Source organism: Borostomias antarcticus (genome assembly GCF_949987555.1).
Source record: "Borostomias antarcticus genome assembly, chromosome: 6".
Lineage (NCBI taxonomy): Eukaryota > Metazoa > Chordata > Actinopteri > Stomiiformes > Stomiidae > Borostomias > Borostomias antarcticus.
Window position 1 is genome coordinate 18,454,915 of NC_140239.1, and position 13,992 is coordinate 18,468,906.

A 13,992-nucleotide genomic window follows, 5' to 3' on the forward strand; every position below is an offset into this window, starting at 1 on the left:
TCCTATGGCAGATCAGAGATGGTAAACGTCTCAGGATGCCCAGAGAGATGTCACTCGCAGAGACGGTTCCGTGAGGTCCGTCCATCAAACTGCCACCTCATCTGGCTCCATCATCTCACAGTGGCTGTCCACGGCCTTGAACATCTTCTCTGCGAGGGAGAGGAGGGAGGGGAAGGAAGGACAGACTAGTCAGTTCAATAGCTCGGCATGTGTCGAAATATAGAAAGCCGCAATGTTGAATTCCAGTGGTGTTGTTAGGGTGGATTCAGGTGGGGATTGGGAACCCATGATGCGACGCTCAACAACACAATTGCGTCCTGTACTGTCTGTGACCCGGCCCGGCATCTACCTTTGTCCGGGCTTCTGAAGTGCTGGTGGCACCTGAACGCCAGGATGAGCAGGACGGCCTCTCCCACCTGGAACAGAATGTAGATCAGGGGGAACAGGTAGAGGGGACCAATCACCTCCGGGGGAAACGCCACCTTCAAAATGGTGGAACACAGCTGGGCGTTCTGACAGCCCGTCTCCATGGCGATGGTCCTCCGACCCCTTGAGGAGGAAGGAAGCAATAAAATCTGTCCGAAGAACATTCGGTGCAACATGCATAAGGCGATCAGTTTATTTATTATTTCTTTTTTGTGTCTTTATTCAAGCAGCCATTCATCACCCTTGTCACTTACGATCCGCTCAGCCTAAAGAGGGAGGAGAGGATGTATCCCAAAATGTAGCCAATGAGGGGCATCAGGGCGCCGGTGGCCATGAGGCCAGGGGACAGTATGGAAAGGAAGACGCCGCCGTCCATGGTCAGGCCGGCCAGGACGCCAATCACCACCGTGGAGATCAGCAGGATGGACATGCCCACCTAGAAGTAGGAGAAGGAGAGGAGTGATTCTTCTTTATATTAGATTTAGATTGTCAATGACTGTCTACTGTCTAGGTGGGGGGAGCAGGTCTCAAAACATCATGCTCAGTGTTTTGATCACACTACTGTTCTGTGACGCGAGGAGGCGTTTAGCCCCCCTGCGTACTAGTCAACCCCTTCCCTCACCTTGGTGATGGTCTTGGAGTACTGCGGCCTGTAGTAGTTGATGAGTATGCCGATGCCGCAGGGCACCAGGGTCATGACCAGCCCCAGGGTGACGCTGCCGTACGGCACGGCATTCTCCAGGCCAGGGAAGCCCTGGCAGTACAGGTAGAGTAGGAGGGGCATCATACCCAATGCCAGCACTGTGGAGCAGGTGGTCATCACAATACTGGGGGGGCAGAGAGAGAGAGAGGGGGAGAGACAGAGAGAGAAACCAAGAGATACAGAGAGAGAGAGAGATAGACCAATACAGAGAGAGAGAGAGAGACAGAGAAAGGCAGAGAGAGAGAGAGAGAAGTCAGGGTTAGAGTCCTCTTGCTAAGATCTGGGAGTGACTGAATGTCTTGTCTAATCATATCAAACGTTCTATTGCAGGTTTGCTGCCAGGCCTTCATGTTCTCTGGCTAACAAGGTTTTATGATTTCCAGTACCGTTACACAACAGTAGCATAAAATAGAGAATTAGCGCTACTGTTGCCATGACCCTCACCCTTATATAGGGTTCAATGTCAAACAGGAGGTCATCTGTCTTAAACGAGACAGTTAGATAATATTATAACAGATTCTGTTTGTAGATGTGAGGTGTATTGTGTTGTTTTTAGTCAAGGCAGGGAAAGATATGCTGTACGTACGAAAAAGCCTGCATGACATCAAATAGTGCTGTAGACATAGAGTACCAGCAGTGGGTCACTTCTCAAGCCCTCAGGACAATAATCGATTATTATTATTATTGTGATTGTTATTATTAATGTTGTTATTATTGTTGTTTTTATTATTATTATTGCTAGTGTTATTATTATTATTATTACTATTATTATTATATAATTATTTACATTCTATGTGGTATACTATAAACAAATAATTATGCAGTAGGCCTATATCTAGTTAGTGTGTGTGTGTGTGTGTGTGTGTGTGTGTGTGTGTGTGTGTGTGTGTGTGTGTGTGTGTGTGTGTGTGAGAGAGAGAGAGAGAGAGTGTGTGAGAGAGAGTGTGTGAGAGAGAGAGAGAGAGAGAGAGAAAGTGAGTGAGTGAGTGTGCTTTCATATGTGCATGTGTGTGTGTGTGTGTGAGAGAGAGAGAGAGAGAGAGAGTGTGTGGGTGAGTGTGCTTTCATATGTGCATGCGTGTGTGTGTGCATACACACAGAAAGCTGCAGTACTTTAGTGTACTGTGGGTCAGATAAGACACCCAGGTCAGACAGACCTAGAATACCATGTGTGACGTAATAACAGTAAATTACATGCCTAGTCTTGTATGGAGCTTTCCAGAGTAGAGCCACCCGGGCCACATCAGTCAAAACCCCGTCATATGTTGAACGAAAACTCAGATCACTCAATATATATGTATTTAGGGCAGTTTAGCTATCAGAAATATTTAGGCAACTCCATTAACCTGCTTATAATTTTATGTTATGTATGGTAACAGTGCTGTCATACTGCTAAACAGTATCTTGCTTGATCTTAATTCTGTCTTCCTGTAAAACGAAGCTATTCATCACAAATCACTTGATAATCATTGTTATTTTCAACCAGTGGTGGCTAGTAACTGAACTTTTCAAGGAAGATGGGACCCAAACAGTATCCCCCCCCCCCTCATTGTCTCTGCCATTTCCTCTTTTTTTGTCATTAAAGTTTTTTTTTTTATTCAAACATACTTGAACAGACAGTATTATTACTTTCAATTACAAGACATCCCAGCTCTGACTGTCCACATATCGAAGTGTCTGCCATTTCCTGACATTTCTGCATGATTATTAGCTAACTCAGAGCATGGTACTAAGTGCTATATTGACTATTCAAAGCTGTGATTATAATGAATTAAGCTGTGTGAGTCTTTCATGAAAGTATGACTGTCACGTTAGAAGATTAGATTAGAAAACCTTATTGGTACTGTACAGGATGCAATGAGATTAGCAGTGCTACTCCATTATCATTGTGCTTTGTCCTGTAACTCTACATGTTTTCATTACATCACTCACTTAGCACTCAGCACTCTACTCTCCTCTGCCCCTCGGACCTCTGCATGAAAAAACTCCCTGTCGCTTTTCTCTTCTTTGTAATTCTGTTCTGGACCCTCTTGAGGTCGCTAAGGTTGTAGAACCCTTTTCAAGTCAGAAAGAAGGGTGCTGAAAAAGGTTCTGTCTGGAACTGTAGAGTTCTAGTACATGTTACAAAGGGCATGTTACAAGGCATACAGAACAGCACCTTTTATGGAGTACTGTATATGAATCTAAAGGGGATACTGAGCTCCCAGATACCGCCAATAAGAAGTGGGATGTGTATGTGTGTGTGTGTGTGTGTGTGTGTGTGTGTGTGTGTGTGTGTGTGTGTGTGTGTGTGTGTATGTGTGTGTGTGTGTGTGTGTGTGTGTGTGGGTGGGTGTGCGGGGCACGGGGGGTGATATGATAATTATAAAGTTATATGATCTGTTGTTGTGAAATGGGTCGTTCAACTCTGATAACGGGCCAAAGCACTAATGAAAGTCATAATTTATGACAGGGATAGTGTATCATTGGGCAATACCCACACTCTTCCGGTAATTCCGGCGATGAAAACGTAACTGGCCAGGCCGCGGTCATTCAAGTGTTGTCGGAGGTGAGAGATGAGGAACCTGATGGTGTGCGACCCTGCCTCTCCCCTTTGCTTATAGACTTCAGTGATAATACGGTATTATCTGGAGATGGATAGATGGAGGACTACCTTGATTCCAGATCTTTGGCACAAAGCGCATTAACACAAAGTTGAATGGCCTGTCTTCTACTGAACCCAACCAGATCATAAACCTATTATCATATTAGCTCTGGTCATCAGAAACCCTTTCCCTAATCCCTGACTAGCCTCCCGGTCATTAACCCTGTCCATCCCCATTACAGTACATTCACACACTACACGAGTACTTCCTAAAGACAAGAGATGTATAAGACCGTTTATTAGATATTGTGGCCCTGGGCTGTTGCCTTTTAACAGACAGTATTTACCTACATTGGTTTTATCGTATTGTACTTGTATCTTCAATGATGATGTACATACATCTTCTAGCAGAGAAGCATTCTAAAGGTATTGTCCCAGATCACCAGCGCTTAGCACACTGCATTCTCACATGAGCTTTTATTCACTGCATGCAATAAGTGAGCATTCAGTGAGAATAGTTAGTGTGTGTGTGTGTGTGGGTGGGGGCGCGCGCGCGCGTGTGTGCGCAAGTGTGTGTGTGCGCGCAAGTGTGTGCGTGCGTGTGTGTGCGTGCATGTGTGTACCTGAGGTTCATGTCCCCCTGGAGAGCCAGGGCCAGGATGTTGGAGAGGCTCCCCCCAGGACAGCAGCCACAGATCAGCACAGTCACGGCCATCAGAGGCCCCAGCTGGAAGACCTGGAGCACAGCGGCCACCGGAGCACAGACAGCAGGTCAGGTCAGCCGCCTAGCCCTAGGGGTAGCGCGGGTTGTTTGGAACAACGCTCTTGTGATGAGTAGTCCCGCCTGCGCCTCAAAAGCCCAAATATCGCCCCCCCGCCCCACTCGGATCTCGGGGAATTCCTCTTTGGTTTTGCTGTAGATGTTTGGCTTCCCATGCAGAAGGTCATGGGTTTGATCCCCACCCCGACCCACCTGTTACACTCACTCTGCCTCTACTCTGGCTCTGTCTGTATTGAATTAAATGAGAATCTGCCGGAGGTAGGAGACAGACAGGCTTGCGAGACACTGCTGGGATAAAGTCCTGCCACAACATTATCACCCGGGCCAAGCCCAGATTGTGTCTGCATTAAAGTAAAGCTATATGTGTTTCAGAATACGAATAATTTATTTTATTTATAAAACACTTTCCATTGTGAGACAATCTCAAAGTGCTGAGATTGTGCTGAGTACCTTGTTCAGCTAGCTTGCCCAATCGACAGGTATGTACTGTAGGTAACGCTCCTGTTATTGAGAAGATGGTGAGGGAGTACTTGCCTTGGCCAGGGAGAAGGCTGTGAGGGGCATGATGCCATACTGGGCCACCACAGCTATGGCCACTCCTTTGGGCTTCACTATGTGCGCCTGGAAAGAAAGAGAAATGGACGGTAGATACATCACTCTTTTGACATCTATTTATCCTTTACTGAAGGGTCAATAACGTACAAGGTGTCACATGTTATTCAGTACAACGCTGAGTGCCCTCTTGAAAAATGTAATTTTTTCATAATCACAAGTTTATATATCCATGTGTAGACTGGCAGAAATATAACCACCCAGAAAAAATTACATTATTTTATTTTGAATACCACATTTTGGTTAAAAAAACACTCAGTGTTACACTGAATGACATATACGTCATTGAACCTTAAACCGACTTTATTGAGCCCTATACTGTAGGTCTCCTTTTGGAAGAACACAACATCCAAACTGCTTTAAGAACACAAAACTATAGAAATGAGACATGTGTAGGTGACATCACCTTGATCTTGGACACCTCCATGGTACACCCCAGGGAAACCATGGTGATGAAGAGGATGACTATCGTGGCAATGCTGATGGCCCGGTCCATTAGCAGAGGAATGGCGGGTAGGAAAACAGCACTGCTGTCTGGGTCTGTGATGTTGAACAGTGCGCTGTCATTCAGCCACAGGTCTTCCTCAGAGAACAGCCCCATCACTTTAGTTTCTTCCATTTAATGGCTGCTTGTTCTTATCTATGTAGACCCTTCTGTAGAAAATATAAAAGAGAGAATCAGATCTTATGGGTTAAGGACTCTCTGATGTTATATCATTCTTTATCATATACTGTAATAATCACACTGCAATAACACTGTAATAATAACAATGTTCTCATATGCTTCAGTATGAACAAAGAAAGATATGGTATGGGTTATGAACCGTTTAGCCACTTTACCCAGATATCTTGTAAATCACAAATGTCGTCCAATCAGTGCTTCAGCCCATTGCATGAAGATAGCGTGTTTTAAAAAGCTTTCCACTCACTAGCTCAGTGACAGAGTAAGAGTTAATAATGTTTTCTTTTTGGTAGATTTGCAGAGGATCATATTTTCCAGAAACTTATCATTGCATAATTAATTAATGTTCGTAATATGTTAATTAGCTAGCTTTTTGATACATCCTGTCTGTTGTGTTATGCAATGGTATATGGCCTATATAAGATCTGAAACTGCTATCATTTCATTACAATTTTGACAGGATTTAGAAATTCTGCATCTGTGTATTGGAGCCAGAACTTACCAGTTCCTTCCCCCTGCCTTTAAAGAATCACAGCTTTGCTATCACTTGTGCACAATCTCAGCTCAATCTGTGCAGTGTGTACTCAACTATCTCAACCTCTTTTGGTTTTGGTGCCACGTTATCCCACCCTCCTCCAACCCTAGAAAACAACCACATCCTGACACTGTGTAACGAGAATTCCTTTGAGCTCTGTCTCTCTCTTTCTCTCTCGTACATGTAAAGGCAGTTTTCAACAAAACACTATTTTCAATGAAATGCCATATTGTAATCCCCTGCCATGTCAGAGCTCATTCTCACAGAGAGTGTAACAACACTGCAAGGGGAGAATAACAATACCCACACACCCAACACCCACCCAAACATACAGTTGGTAGGTACCTCCTGCACCTTCACTATCATAATACTCAGCTCTGTGCTTATTGTACACTCAATACTTCCCCTCTAAACAAAGTCAACATTATACATAGAATTAGAGCCAACCAGTTCTTCTTAACCAATATCATATTTAGAATTGATCATACCTTGGTGTTCCACCGCCCTCCTAACTCTCTCTCTCTCTCTTGGTTTCTAATGATTTCTTTGTGTGTGGCCACAGTCTTTAAGCTGCTCCATGTTAATGTTTGGCTAATTATTATGAGAGTCATAGATATCTGGGCAAATCTTGGACAGATAGTACAGTACTCTGGATTCATGCCCTCTTACCCATTTCTCTATCTCTCCTGTACAGATACCACAGCGCAGTATTGGGGTGGTCTGAAGAGCTGTGTGGAACAGAATGCATTCTAAACATTTACAGGAAGTTGTGAAATGAACAAGATTGCTACCTCGTCATTAGAAATTGTTCATAACAACTTTTGGTCTACCAGCACTGGTCCTCAGTGATTGTGATAAATTCAATCAATCAATCAATCAAAGCTTTATTTGTATAGCGCATTTCATACCCAGAGGCAACACAATGCGCTTTACAGAGAACAAGGGAGGTGGGCATACGACCCACTCTCTACATATTCCAGAGGGAAGCAAAAAAACAGTAATCACCCGGGGGCGAGATAAGTGAGCTGTAAAAATTCTTCCCTGACCCCTCTCAACAAGGCGATCGAGCAAGCTCCAGGAGTATGTTTGTCTACCGGCTAAGAACATTTATGAAGCAATACATTGCATTGAATTACATTTCAGAGTGAGAGAGGCTAAAAGCATCATAGGAGAAAGAATATTCTACGGACATGCTACATCATCCACAGTAGACACAGGGGTATCTATCGGACTTCGGGAGGTCTGCTGGTGACAGTGGGGCATCCACTGGACCTGGTTAGAAGATAGGAGGGAGAGAGAGAGGCACTAGGGAGAGGGAAGGCAGAGGGAAGGCAGAGCAGGGTTAGTAGCACATAGAGCCATACAGACCACACAGATATTGAAACAGGCAACCTGGGGCAGGCTCCTGGAATATATTTGTCTAATGGCTAAGAACATTTAAAGAACAATAAATAATATTAAATTAAGTTCCGGTCCAGGCCTAAGCCGGATGTGGACTGATGTGTGTCTGTGTGTACGTGTGTGTGTGTGTGTACTAAATACTACGATATCCACAGCTCCGCAGCTGACACTGGACCTGGTTAGAGGATAGGAGGGAGAGAGAGAGACACTAGGAGAGATAGAAAACGGTTAGTAGCACACTGAGTCATTGAAGCAACACAACAGTCAGAACAAGCCTGTTTCAGGATAACCAGCTTCTGTACACTACTTGATATACATACATTGCATAACAGGACAAATATCAATGTATACAGAGGATTCACAGGTAGGTTTGAGGCTGCCTTTCTGTATCTCAAGGTCCTAGCTAGTGATTGTAGGCTAGGTCGAAAAGGTACGTCTTGAGGTCTCGCTTGAAGACCTCCGTTGTTTCAGCCCTTCTTAGGCACTCCGGTAGGGTGTTCCAGAGGTTGGGGGCATAGAAACTAAAAGCTGCCTCTCTATGTTTCTTGGTCCTGGCTTTTGGAACTGTTAAAAGTTCAGTGCCTGAGGATCTAAGTGGTCTGTTTGGCATGTACTTAACAAGCATGTCTGAAATATATTCTGGTGAGTGACTGTGGAGAGATTTATAGACTAGTAATAGTATTTTAAAGTCTATTCTAGAGTTGACTGGTAACCAGTGTAGTGATTTTAACACTGGTGTGATGTGTGCCCTTCGTCTAGTCTTAGTGAGGACTCTTGCTGCAGCATTCTGTATTATTTGTAGCTTAGAGATTGCTTTCTTTGGTAGGCCTGATAGTAGAGCATTGCAGTAGTCCAGCCTGCTTGTGATGAAAGCATGCATTAATCTTTCGGTGTCAGCCTGAGAGAGAAAGGGTTGCACCTTGGCAATGTTCCTTAGGTGGTAAAAGGATGTCTTTGTAATATTCTTGATGTGGTTTTCGAAATTAAGATCTGAGTCAAGTATGACACCTAGGTTTTTAGCCTGGCAATTGGTGTCAATTTCCAGAGTTTTTAGGTGTGCAGCTAGTTTCTCTCTTTCAGCTTTTTCTCCAATGATCAGTACTTCTGTTTTGTCCTGGTTTAGTTGGAGGAAATTATGTGACATCCATACATTTATATCTGTAATACACTTGACAAGGCAGTCAACCAAGCTGTAGTTACTGGGTGTTACGGAAATATAAAGTTGAGTATCATCTGCGTAGCTATGGTAGCTAATATTGTGCCTCCCGATGACACTGCCAAGGGGCAGCATGTACAGGCTGAAGAGTAGAGGTCCTAGGATCGATCCTTGGGGCAACCCACAGGTCATAGCGATCTTTCTTGAGCTATATTCACCGAGGGCAACGAAGAAATCACGACCAGTTAGATAGGTCTTAAGCCAATTTAGGACTGGACCAGAGAGGCCAACCCACTTTGGTTGACACTGCTCTATCCTCAGTCACAATACAATTGTTTTATTTTGGGAATGTATAGCCCCAAGCATATAATGAACAGTCGTAATGAAGACATTTCAAATACCTACTACTGTATGTGTGCAACAGATGTACAAGTGTACAGAAGTATACAGAATGCAAGTAAATACAAGTGGACACTAGGTGGCATCAGACAAATCTGTTGCCACCACGTGTCCACTTGTATTTATTTGTATTCAGTCTACAGATGGAAAGGAGATGATACAACCAGATAGGTCAACAACACAACAGCTGTTTGCAAAGGGAGTGTGTGGGAATCTGATATCATTAACATATTTCTGCTGTGAAATCAAGAGACATACAAAGTGTTTGTTGAGTTAGTGGCTATTTGCTGCAAGGGGGACTCCACACCATATCATCTTAAGATCAGGGCTGAGTTTCCCAGAGGCATCGTAGCGCTACGATCATCGTAAGCTACAGCATTCATCTTAGCGCTACGATGAACGTAGCACAAACTCAGCCCTGATCTTAGAACCTTGAGGGCCTTTAGCCATATGGCAAATGACACACACGAACAGAGAATCTGTCCTCTGCATTTAAATTGTCTGATGTCCTTCAGGGGCTGCCAGGAGCAGGTGGACAGCCTTGGTTTTCCAAGTAAGAAAGTTGTAGAAAAAATAATTATGTCACACATAGTTGCAAGTCTTCTTGTCCATCTTTTTATTCTACATAACCTCACTGAACACAAGATTTGAAAAAGAAAACCAAGAACAGTTCAACTGGTCCATGTTTATTAGAGCAAATATCCACACATAAAATGACTTTACCCACAATCCAATGCCTTCTATGACAATCCTATTCTCACCCCCCATTCAAAAGTCATTCCAGACAACAATAGAAAAAACAAAACCACCCCTAACGTATGTATGAATACCAGGAGCCTTCCTCTGTGTTGTGCGGGGTCTTCCAGGTCTGCCTATGCAGGGAGGGACAAAAGGGAGATTTACTAGACCAACCTTTTAAAACATAGGGGGAGGGGAACCCTGAAGCTGGACTGATCAGTCTCTTCATAATTACAGGCCACAGCTGAACATGCCTGGGTTTTACAGCCTTCACCTCCTACCCAGACTGCCTACATTGGCCTGTCTGGTATACAGTACAGTATGTGTTCAATGATTTCCTGCAACTGCCAAAAACACACAATTGAACAGGAGTACCTTAGTATGATTTAAAACAGTACAAAATGAACATGGTCAATTGTCTAACATCACACGTTTCTATGTCATATGGCTCTTCTCTTGGCCTCTCACATTATGATGGAGGAAGACAGAATGGTTCTCCAGCCCTGGCCTTATTATGTTGCCATCCCTTAAATAGGCTATAGGCTACTGTTACGGTCCTCATTTGTTGGTGAGGGTGACCCTGTTAGCCTCCAGTCTTAAGTGTGCTATTATGCAAGGATAGAGAGGGGATAAAGAGAGGAAGGGGGTCGCTGTGGGTCTGTGTGGAGTGGCAGCTGCTGGTGGCCTCCTGACCTGGTGAGGATATGGATGCTGATCTGGGGTTGTTTTTACACATTAATTTTGCTGATCCACTGTTGCAGCAGCTCAGATAATCCACTGTGTAAGCTCCTTATCTAGAGTACAGTTTTGTAAAGAAAAAAACTAGATGATTTGCCGTCTGGGACTACACCCAACATGTCTATGGCTGGAGTAGCCTATGGTTTCAACTGGACCATGACCAAAAGGGGAAAATAATTGGGGGAATCATACCAACTAGTCACAGGCTAGCCTAGCATAGCCTACTGGAGAACTGTCAGGGCAGTGTTTAAAAAAAGAATGCAGCATGTTGTAAAATGACTGAAAGAACAAAACAAAAATAAAGAGAGACACCAAAAAGAAAGAAGAGATTCCATGTGTACATTATGGGTCCACTGATGCAGCTTGTGTTAAAACTATTACTTCCATGTAGGCCAATATATCACTGGCGCCACGCTTCACGCGGAATAAGGTTTATTATAAACAGTCGACACGTGTCCATAAATGAAATGAAACGATCTTGTAAAAACTACAAGTTCCAGATATCCACAAGAAGTCGCACAGGCGTGTCGCACCAGAACTGTGCCCGTGTGGGTCACGAGTAGCGTGATCCTACCTCAATAATGAGCCTCAATAGCATATCCGGTTTTTGCGACGAAAGCGCTACACAACGTAATCTCTTTTCAGAATAAGAGCATGAGCTGAAATTAATCAGGTTACTCACGTTCAGGTTTGAATTTAACCTGTTTTCGTGGTTAATATTATTACCCTCCTCTAAGTCTATCCTGTTTTTTCTCAGCTCCTTCCTACTCTTAAGCAATATCTCTCTCTCTCTCTCTCTCTCTCTGGGGGTGAAAGTGATTTTTAACAATGAGATAAATCAGAAAATATAATAATAATAATAATAATAATAATGTATGTACAATGTACAATAATGTATTGCCTTCGTAGACGTGGGAGACGTTTACCTATAGCCTCCATTCATATTAAGGAGAATGAGAAGGTTCAGAAATACTGTTGTTTCTGCAATTTGGAACCATCCAGAAGTGCGGTTCATCGGTCATAGGCAGACCAGGGAGCAGTGGTGTTGGGGATTAAATCCACTGGGATGCACAACGGTTGGCCGGCCCAGCATGGCCCATGGGAGCTTGTCAAGCCATTTGCTGCCACCAGTCGGGACAGCCTTCATGGAAGAGTGAAACCGCTCACACCAGTCTTTAGCTGAATCCCAATCTGAGTGCACTAACCACCCTTGCGGCCCCTCGCACTTGCGGCCAGAGGCTGCTCTGACACACTCCTCAGCTCTCTGCTCGGCTCTGCAAATTGACCGACTGACGTCTGTTTTAATTTAATAATAATTGAAACTTTATGTTGGGTGGGATATGTTTGCAGCATGTGGATTTCAAGATAAATGTTGTGTTATCGGCAAATGTCATCATTTATGTGTGATGCACTCGGATCATGACGCGGATGCACTCAAGCACTGTGTCACATGAGACGCTGTGGACTGTGGGTATTTTCTCCTCCTAATGCCGCGTTCCACATAGGATTTTGAGCCTGTAAGTTACGACTCACAACTTCTTAGCGTTCCAGGCAAACTGTCTGAGTGAGTTGAATTCGGGAGACATGTAACAAGCCAATATGGCAAAAGTTTGAGATTTGGCACACTGTCAAAGCCGGCAAGCTAAACATTGTATGCCTCTCGCTATGCTAAGAGATCATAGTTACATTATTTATTTATTGACATCATCGACTTTTCGCCGTTTGCATGGTCGAGTTCAGGTTTACCTTACCATTAGCTAGCTAGCGATAACTAGCAATAGCTATCTCTTGCCAACATATTTGGGCATCATTACATACACATAGCAGATTGTAGTGCATACTCGTTTGTATTATTTTGATTACAACATATGTTGCTCTAAAGTCATCTTTGTCGCCGTACCCATGTGGGCTGCCATCTTGTTTAGAGGGCTGTGTAACGTCAGAGAGAGCAACTGATGCCGCGTTCCAGATAGGATGTTGAGCCCGTAAGTTACGACTTCAAGTCACGACTCACGACTTCATAGCGTTCCAGGCAAACTGTCTGAATGCGTGGCATTCTGGATAAATGTAAACAAGCCGATATGGTAAAAGCTTGAGATTTGGCACATTGTCAGAGCTGGCAAGCTAAACATTGTATGCCTAATTTCGCTATGCTAAGAAATTGTACGTTACATTTTATTTATTGACATCATCGCCGTTTGCATGGTCACGTTCAGGTTTACCTTAATGTTAGCTAGCTAGCACTAGCTATCTCTTGTCAACATATTTGGGCATCATTACATACACATAGCAGGTTGTAGTGCATAATCATTTGTATTATTTTGATTACAACGTTCAAATTTACTTTACGTTGCCCTAAAGTTATCTTTGTCGCCATACCCATGGGGGCTGCCATCTTGCTTAGAGGGCTGTGTGACGTCAGAGAGCGCAACTGGGAGTACATCGACCTGTACGAGTTCACGGATGGGAAGTTACGGGTTTGACTGGCATTCCAGAGCATTTTCACGTGTAGGAGGTAGGAAAAACACGAGTTACGGGTTGCCTGGAACGCGCCATGAGAGTACAATGATCTGGTACGAGTTCACGGGTGGGAAGTTACGGGTTTGACTGCCATTCCAGTGCATTTTCACGTGTAGAAGGTTGGAAAAACACAGGTTGCCTGGAACGCGCCATAAGTCAGCGAAATTGCGGACTTTCAGTAAGTGCGGTTAAAGTGTGCAAAATGGCGGCAGTGGCGCACTTGTGGACCTAGCAATTCTGTTTTGGGACTACCCTGAGCCCTTGTGGACTTAGCGGGAACGCGCATGTAAGGCCACAAGGCCGCGAGTGCTCTGCACTTTCGCCTAAGTGTGCGATTTGGGATTCAGCTTTTCCGTCACTCACTGGGCACATGGCAGTGATAGGGGTGTCAGCCAGAGCAGCCTATACTTGGTAGATGCGTTCCCAAAAAATTTGAATGAAAAAGTTAGTTTTTTGCTATAATTTGTAGCATGTTCTAGGGTTAGAACTATGGGAACATTAACTATGACTAGGTATAATTTAGATGTTAGAGCACTTCATGGTTCCCTCTGCTGAGAACCTTTATGGAGATGCTGATTTTATTTTCTAGCAGGACTTGGCACCTGCCCATACTGGCCAAACAACCTATACCTGGTTTAACCATGGTATAACAATGCTCACTCACTTGACCTGAACCCCATAGAGAATCTATGGGATATTGTCAAGGGGAACATGGGA

The 13,992-nt window shown here is 44.0% G+C and overlaps 1 protein-coding gene across 1 annotated transcript; it reads right to left on the bottom strand.

Annotated features, from left to right (window-relative positions):
* Positions 1–84: 84 nt before the first annotated feature.
* Positions 85–5,602, bottom strand: slc10a1 (solute carrier family 10 member 1; the record flags this gene model as incomplete). The annotated part of the gene is made up of 7 exons (XM_084440039.1): positions 85–149; positions 350–549; positions 681–862; positions 1,049–1,253; positions 4,337–4,449; positions 5,029–5,115; positions 5,513–5,602. The coding sequence occupies 7 exons, from the start codon at positions 5,600–5,602 to the stop codon at positions 85–87; spliced, it is 942 nt and encodes a 313-aa protein (XP_084296165.1).
* Between the last annotated feature and the right edge of the window lie 8,390 nt (positions 5,603–13,992).